General features: G+C 43.0%; 1 protein-coding gene across 1 annotated transcript in view; it reads right to left on the minus strand.

Moving 5' to 3' along the window:
* ADAMTSL1 (ADAMTS like 1) overlaps positions 1-23,385 on the minus strand; it is a 941,617-nt gene that overhangs the window by 479,671 nt on the left and 438,561 nt on the right. The window contains exons 12-13 of the mRNA XM_069625973.1: positions 10,040-10,187; positions 5,190-5,274 (exon numbers count right to left, since the gene is read on the minus strand). Of these exons, the coding sequence (XP_069482074.1) occupies positions 5,190-5,274; positions 10,040-10,187 (233 nt within the window). The remainder of the gene's footprint in view (positions 1-5,189; positions 5,275-10,039; positions 10,188-23,385) is intronic.

The following is a 23,385-nucleotide window of genomic DNA, read 5'->3' on the forward strand; positions in this document are numbered from 1 at the left end:
AGACTAAGGACCTACACAGTTTTGACGCTCCCTGTCCACTATAAAGGGAAAGGATTTAAGGCAAGCAAATTCCCCCACCTTTTGGTTTCAAATGGCTCAATTCGACTTACATTGAAAACCTCTTTTTAAAGTTCAGGAAAGCCAGCTGCTTTTCAGGACCCTCTTGGAAGAAAGGGCAGGGGTCTGGTCACACCACTCTCAAGGATGGTCCCCAGCTCTTCACCATAGGGTCCTGTCAGCTTTTAGGCCTCCCTAGCAATAGACAGCTGCAGCTCTCTTTCAAGCTCCACTCACCTACAATGTCAGCAAATCACATTTGGTGTTTCCTTGTTTGTGGCAGTCAGTTGTTATTTTTTAGCAGCTCTACCCTTCTCTCATAGTGTATCCACTTTATATACCAGTGATGAACCATCAAGATTTCAATATTGGCTAGTGCCCTGCAAAAAGTCTGGTGCATTTGATTGGTCCTTCACTCATCTCCACAACCCAGATGTCCAGCCCATGCTGACAGATAGGTTCCTGGGGTGGTGACATTTTATCTTCTGAAACACGAGGGGAGGAGATATGTCCCATTACTAGATTTGCCATCTGGACCTTTCCCAAATGTTCCGAAAAACTCACAACATGACAACTATTTTTTAATGCAAACCCCTCTCAATATATATAAATATAATTTTGGATTCTTCTCATCATGGCGAATCTATCAAGATGTGTCCTATCTCGGTACCATATTGCACAGGCACGTGGGAGTTTTTCACCATTCACAGAGAAAATATAACAGTTATGCTTATGAGATTTACTGACTCAATCTCTAAATTAATAAGCTATCCACTCCCCAACTTTCATATTTTGAACATTTTTGAGGAGGCCCAAATCAACTTTTCCAGAATCACACACACACAAGATCCAAGATGGATGAAATGTATATGATCAGAACTGACCCAGTGGTAGCTTTCCAAGGACATATGAATGAGCTCATGTGACCCACGGTTCTGAAGTTATTAAAGAAAAAGGACCTCTGCCATTCTAATCAATAGGCCCCTTATATAATTATCAAGATTACATGTCTATTCTCCCTCGCAGTCTCCCATTTCCTGGGGACCACGTGGTACAGCTTAGTTAGCTCTGGCTTAAAGTTTACATTCGCCTGAAATTAAGTCCATTATAACCTCTCTGGCCACGTTAATTTCACTTGATTGGGGCCGTAAAAAGTTAACATGCACCAACTTCAAAGATATTCCACCTGCCAGATCAAGAGAGCAGGCCTGGCGGGGGAAGAGAAATCTGCCCAGAGATCCACACAGATGGTCCTAGGCTAAAATTAACTTACATGAGGTATTTTAGAACATTTACTTTACATTGTGGCAGATATCCTTCATATCAGACCTTTTATTTTGTTTAATACATGATATCTTGCCGTCAGGATCCCATGCATTTTAGAATGCGTGTCTTTCTCTTGCTCTGCATAGCAAGGTTTTTCTTGTTGTTGAATATGACAAATAAAAGTACAGGGCTGCTCCTTTTAGTTCTTTACAGTACACATGTTCCTTCACATGCAGCCAGCTACTGTGTTAGCAAGGAGTTTTAGTCACTGCAAATGAAAATATTCGACTGTCACAGCTGCACATTTAATTTTTAAAGACACAGTATTTGAAGGTGTGGCAGTTTCCATGTGAAAGGTTTGCTGTTTATTTTTCTACTTCACAATGTGCCCTTTTTCTGTTGCCTCTATTCCTAGTGTTAGTTGCAGCACCACATGTCTTTCACCCTTGTGAGGCCCATTCAGCAGCATAGACATTTCTATTATAGTTAGCTTGTCCCTTTGTCAGTGTGTCTTTTCATTGTACTTGGGCTGGTGGCTGCATTCCGCGAGGCACCTTTTTTCTTTCATTCACTAGGCCCATTCACTGTGTTTAAAGCTAGGACAGGCCTGTATATTCCAGTGTGTCTTTTTATTCACACACATGACACTCGCATTTGAGGCCTAGTTTGGCCTTTCTGTTCACATCATCTTGGGGCTGAATTAAAACCCCACAAAGCTGAGTTGTCACATGCACGAGCAACGCACGTTTCGACAAACAGACACTTTCAGTAGACTTGGCATGGGCAACTGAATACAGAAACAGCCAAAGCCTCACATAGTTGTTGTAGCTGTCCAGACTGGAATGTACTGCAATATAGAGACATTATTTTTTCTTACGATGAGTAGTAGTGTGAGTGACCAATTCAAACTGCAGAGCCCACTTCCATTTTTCGCTCAAAGGGGTTTCTTACTGAATCACAAAACACGATTCAAATTAAAAATTCTGGACATCCTTATGTTCCCATAATGCTCTTTGCTTTTATGCACATCGCCAAGATTGTGTTCTATGAAGAGATACTGTATTGCATGACCTGACCTGGGACCACGCCCTTCCGCCTGTCCCCTCCTTCCACAGCCCCATTCCTCCATGGAAGAGAGGGTTCCCCCAGTACATTATTTCCATTTCCAACACTGCATGTGGATGTGATGGCTCAGCTTAGTTAAACTCAGGTGGGAGCAGCAGTTGAACAGGTAAAGGCAAAATGGGACAGAATATATGGGTTGTTTTGTGATTTGGGGCTATCATAGGAAGTGCAGACATTAAGGTCCTAATCCACATAAGAGTTGTATAATGGCAATGGGAAATGAATTAGGCCCTTAGAGTGTTACACTCAAGGGAGTGGTGCTGATTGGATGACAACTAGGTGTGCCAATTGGTGCTCGGTTATGAGAGTGAGGTTAGTTATATTGAAGCAAAGGCAATCGGCGGTTAAACCAGCGTTATATTGGCCAGGCCCATACCATGGCTAATTAGAATGACAGGTGTTGTAGAATCCAAGAAAAAAATATTTTTTTGTATAAAGCAAACAGCGATAATAGTAAAAAAGAAACAGCAAATAAAACAATATTTTCCTACTGGCTTGTTTTAGTGGAGTCAATGCACTAATTTGCATCCCCAAACATGAATTTATGTACTTCTATCTTTACCATTTTCCCCCAAGCTTTTGTAAAACATCTCCTTGGGGTAGAACATTGGTTTTTTCTACCATTCTGCCAACAAAAGTAACTGCTAAAACGGCTATGTTTTACAGGCAACTGAAATAACACTTAGGGTCTGATTTACAGAAAAAGCGCATAGACCTGCAAAACCCTCAGCGTGTAACACCACTTTGCGCGTACCTGCACATAAAAGCATGATATGCGTGTTTTGGGTATTCATGGAATTCCAACCGCAAAATAACCCTAGACGCAAGAAGCGGTAAGAACGTCCACGACATGCCCCCACGCAAAGCAGATCCAACCACATATAGAAACTTTTACGCAGTCTGAATCCCCGCCATCATCCACCCTGTCAATACTGCGTGCCGTCCCCCACAATCAAGGCAGCACCCTGGTGACTCTACATACGGTCCCCCGTAACTCCTAACCCCCCCTTTGAAAAAATACATTACATGTCACGTAACTCAAATCAGCCTCCGGTGAATCTACGTGCGAACCCCCGTAAATGAAGGCTGCACACCTCTAATCTGCAAACGCGCACCCCAAACTTAAACCGGCACCTCAACTATGTACCGTCACCCCTAAATTGCTTTGTGAGCCCTGCCTCTGCGCATTGAATCCTAAACGCACAGTGCTCTGCGCCTCCTATCATGTGGCGTGAGTCCATGAGTTTTGAATATAACCTTTCCGACGAGGAGGATGCGCGTTGGGCTGCATGAATTTGGTTTGGTTTGCGCATTACTGGCCATGCGATTACACTGCGTGGCCCGTCCCTCAACGCGCCCACATTCTTCCTCATTTGCTGGGAAAATGGCCAATATACATGTCCCACCCCTATTTATTTCTCTGTGTAGGCCCGTCCCACACTTTTCGTGGAGTCTCGAGTAGGATACCCCACTGTGTGGAAATGGGTGACGGACATGCGCAGAGTCCCAGCAAAGTCTCAGAAATTCACGCAACATCCATCCCATGAATCGATGGAAGGAGTGCTGAATGCTGATTAGTTAGCAAATTCACATTTTAGCGTACAGAAAATTCTGTAAATGATGGCCCAAGGTGTCTCTCCACAGCGCAAAGAGACCACAACTTCAGGGAGGAAGGCGGGTGGGGGAGTGCAACTGTTAGCTGGGGGCAGAGACTGTATGTGGGGCACAAGCTTACTTGTGGGGGGAACTCTCTGCCAAAATGTATTTGGGGAAACTACAGTGACAAGTTAGCAGCAAATGGTGCAGTGTAAAGCACATCATGCCATTGACACTGCCTGTCCGTAAACATGATAGGGCTGAAGGAGAAAATGCACCTTTCTATTGGCACTTGCCGGTATAGTAATGCTGTGGTCGTGATGTGATGTGTTGTTGGCTTTGTCAGCTGTTAGTTCATTGTGCAGGGGCAGGTGTATTGCACCATAATCCCCTTTAAACCAGAGGTTTGCTACGGTTGGGGCGTCTTTCAGGTATCAGAAGGGAGGCCACGGGCAATGAACTACGAATTGTGGGCCCTGAGGTTGTGCCATGACATTGTGTAATGTGACATAATGTGGCGTAGCCTAGCATCACATGATATAGCATAACAAAGAGATCCTATTTTGAAGGCATATAAACAAATAAATGTGACCAACCCCAAGCCCTGGAATGCGAACCAAGCACTCCCCTGGCAGCCAACTGCTGACATTCTCATTACTCAACTGAGACACAACCTCTTGTCATCAATAATGTACTATATGGTTTTATCTGCTTCAGGCCTAAGGTTTGAGCCATTTCTTTAAAAAATAAACTACGTGTGACTCACTCAGAGTGTCCTGGAAGTAGGCACATATTTTGAGGTAATTGCAGCTGGGCAGGGGCTTTCAGTTGGAAATGTCCCAACATAGTTTCAGTTGCCTCAAATATTTATGCTTAGGAGAAGTGCTGTCGCTAACAAGTTGCAGGAGTAATTGACAGGCCTTTGTTAACAGGGAGCGCAGCCCCAGACACCATTCATCGTGTGCGCCCTGTCCTGCTCTGGGCCCAATGTGTGTGAACGAGGTCCAGACATTTCAGGGGTTGGGCTGAAGCCCATAGCGCAATGGTCACTGCGCGCCTGGTGCCCCCCCCCGCCATCCTTATGCATTACGAGAAGTCATAACATCTGCAGCCCATGCCGCATCTGCCCCAGAGTCCCCACTTACGAAGGCTCTTCAGACACCGAGGCTCCTTCTTCTAGCTCCTGCGCTTGCTTGTACCACGGCAGCTTGGCCTCTACTGGGAGCTTCTCTGTGAACCAGATACACAAGTAGTTACCAACCATTCAGATCAAGTAAATGCATTCAATACTGCCACAATAGCCGGACAATTCAGGAAGGGCACGTGCGTGCACAGCCCCTCCCCAAAATATCCCAATGTAGACATCTCAGCTAAGAATAATTACAAACAAAAACCCCAGGAAAGTGTAGACCAGGGTTCGAGGCCAAGCAGCAGCATCAAATACAAAATAAAAAAAGTCCAACATTTACATGAAATAGAAATCATGACCACAAAATGTTTAGGAGGTAAACCATACTTAAAAGGGGGGACCCCTTTGCTGAAATCCCGTGCACTGCTGTACTAGTACACTGTCAAGAGAGTTGGCCAGAGCGGGAAGGAACAGGAGAGTGGGAAGGAAGAGGAAGATCAGGACAAACGGTGAGGTAAGCTGTACTCAAGCTGGCCATTCAGAGACAGGAAGTGGGTAGGGGCAGCATATGGAGTGGGGGAGATTGAAGAATGTCACTCAATCCAAATAGAAATTAAGTTCAAGCATTGAAAATAATTTAAAAAAGCATGAGAGTATTTTTTATTAAAAGGATTAAACTAAACCTGGCCCATTCAACTTCTAAAAGTGCTCATACATAGCGCCGCTTGCTATGTTACCTCCTAATATCTGTTATATGTTCTCACTTCATTAACCCCTTTTTACAAATCATACCCGACCTCCCAATCGGGTGAGGAGAAAACTGGAAGACCAAATACACCCGAGAATGACCACGGGAGCCCAGAAAGAGAAGACAGGACTACATGACCCAGCTGACTCTAATTAAACATGTGTAAACTAAATTATTAACACAGTAATGGAGCTTAGAAATGTGATATTAAATAAACCAAATAATTAAAAACAATGATTACAAGTCTTCTCCAGCTGAAACAGCATAGGCTGTTAGGCTTAAGTACAAACACAACAGTCCCCATGCATGCACACTGGCGCCACAGTTCACTTTGGAAATGAGCTTGCCTGTGTGAACCACGTTCACCCTAGGTATTATGGGAGTCACTGGATGTGCAATTTCCGTATCTAGTGCTGAAATACCATCTAACAAGCTCCACGGCGCTATGTGCTACTAGCCGCAGTACAAGGGTTCCAAGACATATGTTCGCTGGCCCAGAATAATCCCCAAACCAGTCCTGGAGGTACCTTCACGGGGTCTACCATCTGATTTTAACTACTGGCCCCAGGAGTGAAAAACGCACGATAAATTAAAAAAATCTCAGTTGACTTGCACTCAACTCCCAAAAATGTTTGTAAGCAGTAGCATTTCACCCAAGCACAAACATCTTTAAAAAAAAATGGGAAAACTGCTACAAAGGAAAAGGGAAAACTCCAAAAAAAGGGAAAAGCCAAAACAAAAATAAAAAATCCTAAAGGCTTGACCTATTTAGATACACACAAACTACAGAGAAACCACAAGCCACAAACCTCAAAAATAAACACAAACAACAAAGTGTTCCCTGAAAAGCAAATACACAAATATGTCAACTGCAAAAAAAAAAAACACACACTACTGGGATGATATAAAATAAAGCATAAAAGCGCTGCAGTACTTCACTGGCCGGAGAGCACCAGGACGCAGACATGCGCCAGTGTGACGTCATCCATAGTGCCGGGCAAGGTTCAGATTCTTTCTCTCCCATGGGTTTTTCAATTCTTGTTGCTGTCTAAGGAGACATGCCTCTCTGTCTTGCTTAAAGCCCATGCGCATATGGCAAATGATATTTTGTTTGAAATAAACCAAACACTTTGGAGCTTGCAACAGTTTTTTGCAACTGTCGAGGTACCAACCACAGTTTTGACCAAAGACTTAACAAAAAAATTATTAGACTTAATGCAATCAATGAATCTACTTAACGTGCACATGAGGTAATACTGGACACAGGCTGTCATTGATAAAAAAAATATGATGCCCTCCAGTCACTGCCTGTGCACATTTTCTCACTCTGACCCCTTCTCCACGCTGTGCACGTTACACAATCAAACAATGCCCTTATGCAAAGGCACCTTATCCTAGCTGAGAGGCCGAATGTATACATGCCTTGAATTGCTATCCTATGTGTTAACAATGTATCCACTTTTCCACATGAACCTCTACGACTGTCCACAACCAAATACAATGGGGGTCATTACGACCCTGGAGGTAGCCACGCCGCTATTTGCGTCATGGCTACCCCCATTCCGGGTACCGGATCTGGGTTCCTGGAATGGGGAAATACCGGGCCATTCCGACCTTGGAGGGCCCAGTATTTCCCCATTCCTGGAACTGATCCCCATTCCCATTCGAACCCCTATAGGGCTCAATGGGAATGGGGAGCATGCTAATAACGGGCCCGTTAACGACGGGCCCGATGTTAGCATGCTGGTCTGCTCGCGGGACCCGCCAAGGACACCTGGTAAAACCAGGAGTCTTTAAAGGGTCCTGCAAGGAGACCTCGTAATGAGGCGGTAGGGGGTTAACGGGGCTGGCAGCTCTACCGTCCCTGTTAAACCCCTACCGACAGGGTCGTAATGACCCCCAATTTGTATTAACATCACCATTAAAACATGTCTCTCACGGTATACTCTCACAATACTTGCAAACACTGTCACTATCACATAATTGCACAGCCTTGAGAAAGACCATTGGTCGAAACACGTGTTGGCACTCTTGAAATGCAAATAGCATATGGTGCATATGCAACTGTACACAATTATGTCTGCCAAACCTTGGCAACTATTGTAATCCAACCAACGCACCATTAAAATCGACCAACCTCAAGCTTACAACTGCGTCCAGCAGTTATTGGAAACACAACCCGTGGTAATACTATACCAACTGGCAGGCACCCTATCCAGCGCGATTGCAACCGAGGTTCTAAACCCCATTTTCCACTTTATCCTAGGACTGCCTGCCTGATGGCCTGTCTGCACAGTCTATTATTGCCTATTTTGCAAGTCATTTCTATAGGAAATGAAACCCGGTTTTCAATGAGCACACACCAAACAAACAAAGTGAAAGTGGGGCAAAGAGTGATGAGTGATGGATCTAAAGCTTGGAATTCATCCTAACCACTAATGTTTCTATAGGCATCCTCCATTTAGAGGGAATATTAGCCCTTGCATTCACAGGACGGACCAGCAGTCTGGGAAAAACAATGATATGGGTAGCTGCCTAAAGCAATAGCACGTTAATCGCTCTTTGTTTCAGATGTTCACTTCGTAACAAATTAACCATTCATTTGGAATGAGCTACACAACAACTTTGGCTTGTTTAAGCCATTGCTGGAAGGCAGATGCATGCCAGTGCAGGCTAATGGGGAGCATTAAACCAGTAAAGGTGTCAGCTCTTGAAGCCAGTACCCAGACTTCAAAATCAAATTCAGGCTCCAATATCAGGGAAATACGTTGAACAAATGAAAAATAACGGATACCCGTAAAACAGTGGGCTTTTTTGCTCGCTGGTTAGGGCCTGATTGGCAGAGCATTTTCCAATGGGATTGCGCCATTATAAAACGCCTCTGTGAATAAAGCCCCAAGTCTCTTTGCTAAGGAGGGATGGAGGCACGAGCAGACTCCGCAAGCTACACTTGGAATCGAAGCCACAGGTAGTTGCGTGGCCACAGCGTTAAATACTTCTGTGGATAGTGCCTTTGGTATCAAAGGGCATAGGTTAGGGTAAGGATACACATTCTGGATTGGATGATAAAAGAATACACATGAAAACAGCAGGGTCGAAGTGGAGGCACAGGAGAGACATTAAGTGAGCCTCATTACAAGTATGGCAGTAAGACAACAATGGTGGCGGTATCGCTACCGGCACTGCCGCTACCGTACTGCCATACTACGAGTTCTGCTCATGGGTGCCCTTGCAGCTACCAGGTCTGACCGAGTGGCCGTACCAGCACCTGCAAGCAGAACATGATGGTAGTACCGGTACTGTTAACGGTACCGGTGCTACCACCCTCCCCATTCCTCAAATGGGAATGGGGATGTACCAGTCCCGGCACACGCGAAAGGGCAAGTACTGGGTCCGGCTGGGCCGGAATAGCCCGGTAATTGCCCATTCGTGGGTGACAGGCCTGGATGCGAGTTTGGAGGTAGCCTTGCCGGTTTTACAGGCAAGGCTACCTCCAACCTTGTAATGAGGCCCTTGATAACTGTGCAGCCTAACGTTCCCTACTCCTCATGTATGCCTCTACAGCAGGGGGGTGCACTCTTTGCCTGCCCCTCCCCCAGGTGCTTGGAGTACAACTTCTATCAGTCCCAGCCATCATAATGAATGAAGAGGCATTATGGGAGTTGTACTACACTACAATCGAAGAGACACAGGATGCTGACCTCTGCTCTACAGGCTACAACACATAACCCTGCCCTCCTCCACTGCTATGATTTGTCTATCCTAATCTTCCTATCCTTTCCTGAAAACATTTTGTAACTTCGTTTTCAACTCCCCCCTGCATTTGAACTATGTAAGGCGGGCCGAGACCCTCTGGGGAAGCCCAGCGCTAAACAAACATTCAAATAAAATAATACTAATAAAATAAGACTGATATTAAAGTCAGAGGAATGTGAAATCTGTCAGAGATACAGTTCGTGCCCCATACCCTTTAGAGAAGGGGGAATCAATCCAATGACGCGCAGAATGGGAAGGAACGGGGGCCCTCCCTGGACCAAAGACTCAGAGAACGTGAAGGAGAGAAGGCACGCGTACCATGTTTATTTCTGGAAGTTCTATGGTGTAGCCGGTCTGCTTACCTTTGGCCTTGTAGCAGGGAGTGTGCACGAGGCAGTCCTCTTTTATGTGAGGCTTGGTCTTCGGACTGCATCCCCCAGTGTGCATGCCTCTGTGGTCAATGCAGAGCACCACGCGGTACCGAAGGCCATGCCCACACGTCACCGTGCACTGGAAGACAGAGAAATGGCAAGGAAACTCTCAGACATGCGTTAGTAAGCCACGTGTGATCACAGACAGCAGACAGCTCCTATAAGGAGCAGCACCACAAGGATTCCCATTGCTCGAGGCATCCTCAGCTGCTGACTGAAGCATCCTTAGTCCATTACACTGTGCACTGATAAATCCACTGCACCCAACGGGATAGTGAGAGAGTGGTGCAAGCACTGCTACACAGCATGTGTGTAGTAAAGCATGATAGTGGCGAGCAGCGGCAAAGCAAATAACAGCAGTGAGCCTTCTAAAGATTCATTGAAAAGGAAATCAGGGTTATGCTATTGAAGCCCTTGGGTGATAATGGACACAGAAGCAATTCTACGATAATTTACAATAGCAAAAACAGTAGATGTTACACATTGTAGTGGCTCTTGCACTGACAGTCGGCCAACGCTTCCCGCCTCCTTCCTTTGTACGTGTGGGGTGTCTGTGTCCAATACAGAGAGGGCCTGTAGTGTTTGCAAAACCATCACAGAAGCAAAGGGCAATTGTGGCTCCACCCTACATCCAGGACCTGACCCATTTGCATGCCCACTCTGCTTCCATACTGTTCCTTGTCTCCAGCCACAAGTGGATCAAACACACGAGCCAGAGAGTGAAGAGGCTGGAATCCTATAGAGAAAGAGAGTTGGTGGGGGAGGGGCTAAGGGGCATGGGTGGAAGAGTCACTATATTGAGTAGTGTGCGCTTACTCATACATCCTCAGCCTCCATTTCCTTTCTATGTTTGGTAGGTTCTCAAGTACAAGTTCGGCAGGTCCAGTCAAAACTATTCTTAAGTAGTGTCTGATAAAAACGAGTTTTGGTTCCAGAGCCCTAACACCCCCCATCCAAAAGCCGATCTCTTGCAGAAGGTGTGCGGTGTAGCCCTCATGGCTGCTTTGCCGATTGCCAATATGATTGTGGCTTGGAAAAGACACAAACAGTGCCTTGGTCGTAATAGCATGAGCATGGATCCCCTGTTTGTGGAGACCTGCATTCCAAACGAACCTGGGGGCGCCTAAAGTATTCCAAACTTGTTGGCAGGAATTAGAGAAAACGATTTGATATATTTTAGAAATGATCAGTTAAAAGAGCTGAAGGCTCTGCTGCATCACATGTGAATGGCGACCTTAATTTAGGATTCAACGATCCGAATGACAAAACTGCCACCAGTAGCAAGTTCAGAACCATCAGAAACGAGACCAGGACCATCAGCCAGCGTTTTTTTAGGAAGAGGAAAAGAACCCACAGGGGCAAGAGAAAAAGGACGAGGAGGACCACAGACACGCCTCCAACAAAGGAGAACCTAGTGATCAATTTATCATCCAGAGTTCTAACTACAACTGAGACAGAGACACTACAAAGGGATTGAGTTTTGTTCCTACGTTTGATACCTCACTATTCGAAACCAAGGTGGAATTATACAAACTCTTCAGGAAAATGAAACTTAAAGCATTTTTTAATGTAACAGAGATACCACAAAGTTCACAAGAAAGGTCTCCTTACAAGGAATTCAAACAAAGAAGTAAATTCATACCACAAATTAACATACCAGCAGTGGAGGTTTTCGAGAAACAAGTCCTAAAAGATTTGAAGAAGATCAATTTCAAGAGTACTAAACACAAAAACTTAAAACCTCATGAATTCAAACTGTTGAAAGACCTCTACAGTGACACATCAATAACAATCAGACCGGCAGACAAAGGGGGAGCATTAGTCATACTGGATACCGAGGATTATGACAAAGAGTGTAAACGACAGCTCGCAGATACCATCACATATAAACAACTGGGCAATGATCCATCAATAGGAATCAAACAAAATTTGGAAACACTATTGGATGAAGCAGAAGAGAACGGATGGATAAATCATCACACACTTGAGTTTTTGATGAATAGGAACCCACGTATCCCTAATCTATACATGTTGCCTAAAATACACAAAGATCTCATTAACCCTCCCAGAAGACCCATAGTGGCCGGGGTTAACAGTGTATTACAGCAAATTGGAAAGTATATTGATTACTTCTTACAATCCCTCATTCAGAGGACTTCAACGTATATTAGGACACAACCCATTTTCTGCAATTGCTAGCAACAGTACCACACTCATCGTCACATATCTTGTTCACTGTTGACGTAAAGAACTAATACACGTCTATTCCACATGACTTAGGAATTGAAGCAATTGAATGGTTACTCTTAAACACAGGAGAAATCGAAGCAAATAAGGAATTCATCATTATTCTACTACAATTTATATCAACAAATTCCTACTTCAAATACAGAAACCAATTTTACATGCAAATAACAGGAACTGCTATGGGAGCCACGATGTCCCCCGCATATGCCAACACATTTATGCACAAATTTAAGTCAGATCACATACTAAGTCAGCAAAGATGGAAGCCACATTTGGCTATTTGGGTTCGTTTCATAGATGACATATTTGGAATCTGGACAGGTACGGAGACAGATTTAATGGAATTTTTCACATACCTCAACACAATCAGTGAAAAAATTCAGTTCACCTATGAGTTTTCCAAAAAAAGTATTCATTTCCTTGATGTGAATGTGGAATCTATGGAAAACTAATACAAAACCAATATATATACGAAGACAAAAGATGGCAACAACGTGCTGCACAGATTAAGTTTTCACGAACCCAGTTTAATCAGGAACTTAGCGTACAGCCAGATGCTCAGAGTAAAGCGTATTATTGTCAGGTACTGTCAGGATACAGTGACATATTCTGAATTACATTAGGTATGGGGAAAATTAGTATAGAAAGGTTTTTGGAAGTTATGATGAGTTTAATTTTAAAACAGCCAATTTTGCCCTTAACATTCATTGCAGTCTATTCAGAATGCCCCAAGCCAAGATGGAGGTTCTCAGTCTAAGTTCTGATTGGCTGGTGATTGTTTATAGGGAAGACAGTGAACATTCTAAACTGCCTTTCATCGTCTTTGCCCAGCTGAGAGGTCGTGTACTAAGCTGCTCCTGCTTAACTTGTTCAGGGGTTTCAAGTTCAAGCAGTCGAGCGGCTTCTTTGGAAAGTAAACCGGAATCTTTGTGGAGTTCGTTTTGGCACAGGACAGGAGTAAGAAGATTTCAAGTTGCCTAAGAAAATAAGTTTCCAAGACTCTTCACAAGATAAGTTCTTTAAAAACTCAAAACTCTTTATCTAATGTTCTTGTTGAAGAGTTAAATTGATTTTCAGGTTCATATGAAAACATTTAATAAGAACTGTAGTGCTATCGTATTTTTGGCTTTGCTACGCTATGTTATCTATCGAGCGCGTGGTTTTTCCGTTAACAGAAGCCTGCGCGTGAAAGTCTTGGCTTGAGAATCTAGCGCGAGCTCTTTGGTGTCGCGTGATACTATTGTGCGTGTGTTTTTTCTACCCGCGGTTGGTTTTCAGCGAGTGTGCGTGTGCTCGCATCTTGGACAAAGCGCGTGTGGATTTTTCCCGCGGTTTCGACTTCAGCGAGGGTGCGTGTGCTCGCATCTTGGACAAAGCGCGTGTGGATTTTTCCTGCGGTTTCGACTTCAGCGCGTGTGCGTGTGCTCGCATCTTGGACAAAGCGCGTATGGATTTTTCCCGCGGTTTCGACTTCAGCGCGTGTGCGTGTGCTCGCATCTTGGACAAAGCGCGTGTGGATTTTTCCCACGGTTTCGACTTCAGCGCGTGTGCGTGTGCTCGCATCTTGGACTAAGCGCGTGTGGATTTTTCCCGCGGTTTCGACTTCAGCGCGGGTGCGTGTTCTCGCATCTTGGACAAAGCGCGTGTGGATTTTTCCCGCGGTTTTCGTTTTCAGCGCGTGTGAGTTTTCTCGCTCCTTGGATAAGCACGTGTGGTTTTTCCCGCGGTTTAGTCTTCAGCGCTTCTACGTTCTTCACGCAGTTTGGATTTTTATGCATGTTCAAGATATTTCCACGTGAGAATTTTTGTTGCAAGTTTCAAGAACAGTTTTATGAAGTAAAGACACTAAAAAATAATAAGAAGAAATATAAGTTCTTTCCAGAAACACTAGAACTTCCATTTACTTTTAATGAACTTAAGACTTTGTTCAAGCTTCTTGAGTTTAAAGAAGATTACCTGCAAAGTTAATTTCACATTCATGGACCTACTAAGAAGGCTGAATGATCGTTGAGATTCAAGTCAACTAGTAAGGAAGTCTAGTCAGCTTATCACTTCTCTGGGCATTTTGTTGAGAAGTTCCAGGTATGGTTTTTACTTTATTTGGTTAAGGATATTGAGAATTAAGGTTAGTATAGTACTCCATGAATAACAAGGTGTATTATATGTTTATGTTTTCCTACAGGTGAAGAAACAGCTAGCCTTTAGCTTCCAGCCTGGTGTTTGTTAATTTGTCCCTTCCCCCTTTCCCCTGGAAATGAGGTAAACTGAGCAGTTTATAGTATCAGCTCAGAGTGCCACATTTTGGGTGGATTGTCGGGGGCTCAGCAGCTTCTGCAGACACCAGGATCTCAGCCTGACAGAATGAAAGGCCAATAAAAAAAAAAAAAAAAGTCTGCCCAGGCTGTATGAACCCCGACGATCCAGCCATGGAGGCGTTGGGAGAAATGGTTAGGGAAATTAGAGAAGAGTTACGGGTGGCTCATCTGGAATACTCAAATCTTAATAAAAGAATAGATGAGTTAAATTTAAAGGTAACACAAATACACGAAAAAGAAGTGGAAGTTTCGGGAGGTGCAGGAAACCCACCTGAGTTGGTGAGAGTAGGGCAAGAACAAGAACATAGGCTTCCAAGGGAAGTGGTGGGTGGTTTAGGAACTTTAGTTATGCCAGTTCCTTTGGCTGCTCCTGAGCGTTTTTTGGGAGATCCGAGAAAGTTTCAAATTTTTCAGACTCAGTGTGAATTACATTTCTTAAGTCGTCCTGAGTTATTTTCAACGGATGCTTCCAAGGTCACATTTACATTATCTTATTTATCAGGAGAAGCCTCTGCATGGGGAAGTCTTTTGGTGAGTCAAAAGAGTTTGGCTTTGAATAATTATTCCCTGTTCCAGGCCGAATTTAAAAAGATGTTTGATAAGAGACAGGTATCTTTAGAGGTAGATGGAGAACTACTGGAGCTGCGTCAGGGAGGAAAGGAGTTGATTTCTTATATCACTCAATTTAGAACTTTAATTTTAGAGAGTAGATGGCCAGAGGAGAAGAGGGCTTCCTTATTTTATCGGGGCTTAAAAGATGAATTGAAAGATGCTTTGGCTGGTGTTTTGGAACGACCAACTACTTTAGATGCTCTAATTGATTTGGTAGTTCGGTTAGATTTTCGTTTAACCGAAAGACGTTTAGAGCGTAGACGTTCTCAGGGAGAAGTTAGGTTTCCAGGAAGAGTAGAGAGATCTAAGGTTGAGGTGGTGAACAGGGAAGTTAAGTCAAAGGTAAATGAGCTGCAGAGTCGGGTGAGAGGTCCGTTGTCAAAGGAAGAGAAGACAAGAAGAAGGGAGAATAATTTGTGTCTATACTGCGGTAGGAGTGGTCATTTCCTTGAAAACTGTCCTTTTACCTCCAAGAAGATCTTCAATTCTTCAGGCAGAGTACAACAAGTTGCTAACACGATACAGACAGCTGTTCCTCACATAACTGTGAACGTATCCTTAATGTTTGAAAAGAAAATCTTAGGGTTCTGGGCCAATTATTATTGATTCAGGGGCTACAGGAAATTTTATGGACAGAGGATTGGCAAAGATTCTAGGTGTTCCTTTAGTGGCTAAGAAAGAAGTGGAGCAGGTAAGGGCAGTTGATGGTACATCTCTTTCTTCAGGTCCAATCACTCATAATACAGAGGTACTTGAGATGGAGTTAACTGGAGGTCATAAGGAAACCATCTCTTTTGAATTAATTGACGCTCCAATCTTGAAAATAATCTTGGGTATGCCCTGGCTTACTCTGCATAATCCTAGAATAGATTGGAGTGCAAGAATTGTATCCCTAGAATCAACTTTTTGTAAGGAACATTGTTTCTTAGGAAAAAGTCATGAAGAGGAAGAAAGATTTGTGAATTCAGTTTCGTTTTCACTTGCAGAAAGAGGGGCAATAGGTTTTGATGTTGGAGCAGTAGTGGGTGAACTTCCTACTTGTTATCAGGATTTTTGGGATGTATTTGATGAAAAGGAAGCTGGAGAGTTGCCTCCTCATAGACCGTTTGACTGCAGGATAGATTTGGAGCCTGGAGCTATTTTACCTTGCAGTAGGGTTTATGCCCTGACAGAAAAAGAGAATGACTATTTGAAAGAATATTTAAAGGAAAATTTGGCTAAGGGTTTTATTCGGCACTCTCAATCGCCGGCTGCCTCACCATTGTTCTTTGTGCCAAAATCTGACGGTTCCCTCAGAACTTGTATAGATTATAGGGCGGTAAATAGAATGACAGTAAAAAATAGGTATCCGCTCCCTCTCATCTCTGAGATGTTAAATCAAATCCAAGGTGCCACCATTTTTTCTAAATTGGATTTAAGGGGAGCTTATCATCTTGTACGAGTTCAAGAGGGGGATGAGTGGAAGACAGCATTTAAGACCAGATTTGGCCTGTACGAGTACCAAGTGATGCCATTCGGTCTTTGCAATGCCCCAGCGGCTTTTCAATTTTTTATCGATGAGGTTCTCCGGGAATTTCTTGATATTTTTGTTATCGTTTATATTGATGATATTTTGATTTTTTCCCAAAGTTTGGAGAAACACAGAATTCACGTTCGACAGGTCTTGAGAAAATTGAGAGAGAATGATCTTTACGCTAAATTGGAGAAGAGTCAGTTCCATACGAATTCGGTGGAATTTTTAGGTTTTGTGATCACTCCTTGTGGTCTGGAAATGAATCCGAAAAAGGTGGAAGCGGTTCGTGATTGGCCCACTCCAACGAAGGTGAAGGAGATCCAGAGTTTTTTGGGATTTGCCAACTTTTACCGAAGATTCATTGAAGGCTTCTCCAGTTTGGTAACTCCAATTACTCGACTTTTGAAGAAAGGAGTTCCTTTTGTTTGGGACGTTAAGGCTAATGAGGCTTTTAAAAAATTGAAGGAGAAATTCATAACTACTCCTATCTTGATTCATCCTGATACTTCCAAGCCATTTTTTGTAGAGGCTGATGCTTCCAATGTGGCAATGGGAGCAGTGTTGTCGCAGAGGCATAATGTTTCTGGACAATTACATCCAGTGGCCTACTTTTCTAAGAGGTTCTCACCAGCGGAAGAAAATTACACCATTTCAGATCGCGAGCTTCTTGCTATCAAAACAGCATTTGAAGAATGGCGACATTTTTTAAAAGGAGCACGTCATACTGTGACAGTATTAACTGATCACTGAAATTTACTTTTTTTGAAGACAGCAAGAACTCTGACACCTCGACAACTAAGGTGGTCTTTATTTTTTGCAGATTATGATTTTATAGTTACTTTTAAGCCAGGAAATCACAATAAGAAAGCAGATGCACTGTCACGGCAATTTCCAGAAAGTGAAGTTAAGTCGGTCTGTGAGTCACTTCCTCTGACCGCTCCAGAACGTTTTGTTCTTGCTGGAATTGAGAAAGAAAACTAAATCTTCAAACAAGTACGAGAATCCATTTCTGAGACACAACTTGAACATTGGGTTCGTTTGGATCCAGCTCACAAGATTAAAGATGGTTTGCCTTATCTAGACGACAGACTCTATTTACCATCTATTGAACTTTAGAAAAGATTTTGAAGGAATGTCACGATTCAGTTCTGGCGGGACATCCTGGATATCGGAAAACACCAGAGTTGGTCAGAAGACATTTTTGGTGGGAAAAAATTCGACAAGATACTCTTAATTTTGTTAAGACCTGTGAAGTTTGTGCTAGATCCAAGAACCTCATCGGAAAGCCTTCTGGGCTATTGGAACCGTTGCCTGTGCCACCGCGGCCTTGGTACTCAGTGTCTTTAGATTTCATCACGGATCTACCACTAGATAAGGGGTGTACATCAGTATTGGTTGTAGTTGATTTACTCACTAAAGAAGCACATTTCATTCCAATGAAGGGAGAGGTTACCGCCGATAGTTTAGCTCACAGTTTCTTGCAAGAAGTAGTAAAACTGCATGGAATTCCCAGTCAGGTCATCTCAGACAGAGGGTCTCAATTTATTTCTAAGTTTTGGAGAGCTTTTTGTAAGAGATTGGGAGTAGAGGTATGTCTATCATCCGGTTACCATCCCGAAACCAATGGGCAAGTGGAAAGGATAAATCAGGAGTTGGAGAAATATTTGAGGTGTTATCTACAGACAGGGGAAGAGTGGGTAGATATGTTGTGGGTGGCAGAATTTGCATATAACAACTGTATTAAGGATGCCACCTCAATGTCTCCATTTTATTTGGGACGAGGTTTTCATCCTCGTTTTCTTAGTATAGAGACCAAAAATGATGATGGAAACCCGGAAGTGGAAAAGAGACTAGAAGTCATGAAAAGAAATTTGGAGAAGGCAAAAGGGGTGTTGGTGGAGAGTAAACAAAAATATAAAAGATTTGCGGACCTTAAAAGAAAGACTAGTCCCCAGTATAGAGAGGGAGATTTGGTATGGTTATCAACCAAATTTTTGAGAATTAAAGGAAGAAATAAGTTTTGCCCTCGTTTTGTAGGACCGTTTGTTGTTGAAAGGGTGATAAATCCAGTGGCTGTTCGCCTTAGATTACCAAGACATATGAAAACTCATCCAACTTTTCATGTTAGCTTGTTGAAACCTGTGGTTAAAGGAACTAGATTGACACCTACTCCTTCAGCAGTTGTATTTGAGGAAGATGATTCAGAAGAATTTGTAGTCAAGAAAATTCTGGACTCTAGAATAGTGAGAGGAAAGCTACAGTATCTCATTGATTGGGAGGGTTTTGGTCCTGAAGAACGCACTTGGGAAAAAGCAAGTGATGTACATGCTCCTCATTTGGTTGAAAGATTCCATAAGAAATTTCCATTGAAAAAAGGCCCAGGGACTGGGCGTTAGAAGGGGGGTACTGGGTACTGTCAGGTAGTGTCAGGATACAGTGACATATTCTGAATTACATTAGGTATGGGGAAAATTAGTATAGAAAGGTTTTTGGAAGTTATGATGAGTTTAATTTTAAAACAGCCAATTTTGCCCTTAACATTCATTGCAGTCTATGGAGAATGCCCCAAGCCAAGATGGAGGTTCTCAGTCTAAGTTCTGATTGGCTGGTGATTGTTTATAGGGAAGACAGTGAACATTCTAAACTGCCTTTCATCGTCTTTGCCCAGCTGAGAGGTCGTGTACTAAGCTGCTCCTGCTTAACTTGTTCAGGGGTTTCAAGTTCAAGCAGTCGAGCGGCTTCTTTGGAAAGTAAACCGGAATCTTTGTGGAGTTCGTTTTGGCACAGGACAGGAGTAAGAAGATTTCAAGTTGCCTAAGAAAATAAGTTTCCAAGACTCTTCACAAGATACGTTCTTTAAAAACTCAAAACTCTTTATCTAATGTTCTTGTTGAAGAGTTAAATTGATTTTCAGGTTCATATGAAAACATTTAATAAGAACTGTAGTGCTATCGTATTTTTGGCTTTGCTACGCTATGTTATCTATCGAGCGCGTGGTTTTTCCGTTAACAGAAGCCTGCGCGTGAAAGTCTTGGCTTGAGAATCTAGCGCGAGCTCTTTGGTGTCGCGTGATACTATTGTGCGTGTGTTTTTTCTACCCGCGGTTGGTTTTCAGCGAGTGTGCGTGTGCTCGCATCTTGGACAAAGCGCGTGTGGATTTTTCCCGCGGTTTCGACTTCAGCGCGTGTGCGTGTGCTCGCATCTTGGACAAAGCGCGTGTGGATTTTTCCCGCGGTTTCGACTTCAGCGCGTGTGCGTGTGCTCGCATCTTGGACAAAGCGCGTATGGATTTTTCCCGCGGTTTCGACTTCAGCGCGTGTGCGTGTGCTCGCATCTTGGACAAAGCGCGTGTGGATTTTTCCCGCGGTTTCGACTTCAGCGCGTGTGCTCGCATCTTGGACTAAGCGCGTGTGGATTTTTCCCGCGGTTTCGACTTCAGCGCGGGTGCGTGTTCTCGCATCTTGGACAAAGCGCGTGTGGATTTTTCCCGCGGTTTTCGTTTTCAGCGCGTGTGAGTTTTCTCGCTTCTTGGATAAGCGCGTGTGGTTTTTCCCGCGGTTTAGTCTTCAGCGCTTCTACGTTCTTCACGCAGTTTGGATTTTTATGCATGTTCAAGATATTTCCACGTGAGAATTTTTGTTGCAAGTTTCAAGAACAGTTTTATGAAGTAAAGACACTAAAAAATAATAAGAAGAAATATAAGTTCTTTCCAGAAACACTAGAACTTCCATTTACTTTTAATGAACTTAAGACTTTGTTCAAGCTTCTTGAGTTTAAAGAAGATTACCTGCAAAGTTAATTTCACATTCATGGACCTACTAAGAAGGCTGAATGATCGTTGAGATTCAAGTCAACTAGTAAGGAAGTCTAGTCAGCTTATCACTTCTCTGGGCATTTTGTTGAGAAGTTCCAGGTATGGTTTTTACTTTATTTGGTTAAGGATATTGAGAATTAAGGTTAGTATAGTACTCCATGAATAACAAGGTGTATTATATGTTTATGTTTTCCTACAGGTGAAGAAACAGCTAGCCTTTAGCTTCCAGCCTGGTGTTTGTTAATTTGTCCCTTCCCCCTTTCCCCTGGAAGTGAGGTAAACTGAGCAGTTTATAGTATCAGCTCAGAGTGCCACATTTTGGGTGGATTGTCGGGGGCTCAGCAGCTTCTGCAGACACCAGGATCTCAGCCTGACAATTATCAGTGATCCAAGAGACTATGACAAAGAACTTCACGAAATGGGTGAGAAGTTTTTGAAACGTGGATACAAGGAGGAGGAGATAACAGAAGCCAAACACAAGGTGGAGCAAAAAAACAGAAATGAATTGCTTACAGCTGCAAGGAAAGTGAAAACAGAACCATCACTGGTATTTGTCACACGGTTTTCAACGCAAAGTGGCCGCATCAAAGCAATTATAAAGAAGCATTGGCAAGTATTATCTTGCGATCAGAAAACTGAGGATCTTTTCAAAGAACCACCTGTATTTGCTTACCAACGGAGCAGGAACTTTCGTGACAGTTTGTTACAGACGAGACAACGCAAGAAACGACCTGACACGAAACGTGTTGGAACTTTTCCGTGTCTACAATGCAGTAACTGTAGCTATGTGCTAAAAGGATCAACCATTAACTATCCACACACAGGAAGAAAGATCATGTTGAAATCATTTGCAACTTGCGACACTACTAACATTATCTACGGTATTAAGTGTCCCTGCGGACATTTTTATGTGGGACAGTCCCAAAGAAAAGCCAAACTTCGATGGAACGAGCATCGCTCGTGTATACGGAATAAGAATTTAAATTCTGCGGTCGCAAGACACTGGATTAAAGAGAGACACAATTTGACACAGATCCGCTTTATGGTGCTGGAGGTAGTTTGGAGTAATGATCCTCATGAGAACATACAAAACAAATTAGACAGAAGGGAATGTTATTGGATTGAAACCTTGGGGTGTCTCACCCCAAGAGGAATGAATGAAGAGATCAACTGGGCATGTTTCTTATAAGCATTCTAAGTATTGCGAAAAACGATGTGAGGGGAATACCAACATGAACATATCCACGTATAAAATACCATATCATATCCATTGTGGTAAAGTAATAGTTGAGGATACACAATAAGGAAACACAATGAAGATGGAACTTAGGGGATATGGGTCCGACAGCCAGATCAAGCCAAATAGTTGCTGCACGAAGTGCAATGTGCATGCCTGAACGAGTATGAACGAGTCACTATTATCGTTGCAAATTATACATATATAGAAACACATATGATGTTTTTGGGTATAAGTGTTACTGATAGTTCACAATTTCAGTAATTTTTTATTTCATTTTTTCATTTTTTTCTTTTAATTTTGCATGTATGGATCGATATTTAGTTTACGCTCAGTGCAACATGCTCATAATGAATGTGTAACCACATGCTATAATGACATTCAGCTCTTCTGTGGTCTTTTGAACGCCACCGGTAGAAAAGTGATCACACGCAATAGCAAGTGTACATGCAATCTTACAGATGAACAAAAAAACCCCGACCATCCCGTCTCCCCGTTTCCATGGGGACACGGGACGCAAGGCGTCTCTACGCAGGCTACCAGCCAGGCGTGAGCGACCGCTCAACGGGGTATTTATATGAATCCTGATTTAAAAGCATCATCAATACATCCTAACTCCTTGTGAGTATTCATACACAGTAGTTGATATTTAAATAACTTGCAGTTGCGGGATGTGTACTTGCATTTTCCTACACACTAATCGTCCGACTTCCCGGTTCCCATAGGGACACGGGACGCGTGATGACGCAATACAGATTAGAAGTCATGTGACCACGCACATTGAACGCGGTTACCTTATCAACAACTTGGAAGCTTTTTTACCATTTCCACATGGAAAACGGCTCCCCGTGGACCAGCTTACACGCTACACAGGCAGAGCACGAGAAAAACGTTTGTCAGGAGTTAATCCAGACGCTAAACTAATACAACGGGTGAGTTCGGACCTCACATTTAAGAGGAACTCGGCATAATGTTTGAAAGCGCATAGAGCGATGGTTAAAATATACATCATTGCTATTATCATATTTTTTTTATTTAGAATACAGACGGCTGGAGTGTTGTATGTAGAGAGTTGTTCATTCCAGAAAGGTGATAGGCACTACAGGAAACCACAAAGGTAATTTGAAAACATCTCAGTCATGTATGGGATTTATTTTGGATTTGCAAGTAAATGTGCGCAAACATATACCTATATTTACCTAACAAGGGTTCTATGTCATTGTTGTTTCCCCCTCACAACCCAATCTTCCACCTTTAACGAATTACCTTTATTGGGTATGTATGCTTTTCATTTACATATTATATATTTGTTGATTTATGTATTTAATTATGGTGAACCATGGTAATGTTTGTTATCTACTCTCGAACTGTTGATTGGAATTGTGATCTTGTTTTGACTTGAAACTTACACATGGTGTGTGTTGAAACATTTTTGATTTATTCTTGTATTATAACAATGAAAGAATTTACAATAAATAGTATGGTTAACGCCCTGAAGAAGGAGATTCGCTCCGAAATGCATTGGCATTAAAATAACCA

Source organism: Ambystoma mexicanum, chromosome 6p (assembly GCF_040938575.1).
Source record: "Ambystoma mexicanum isolate Mex_15411 chromosome 6p, UKY_AmexF1_1, whole genome shotgun sequence".
Taxonomy (NCBI): Eukaryota; Metazoa; Chordata; class Amphibia; order Caudata; family Ambystomatidae; genus Ambystoma; species Ambystoma mexicanum.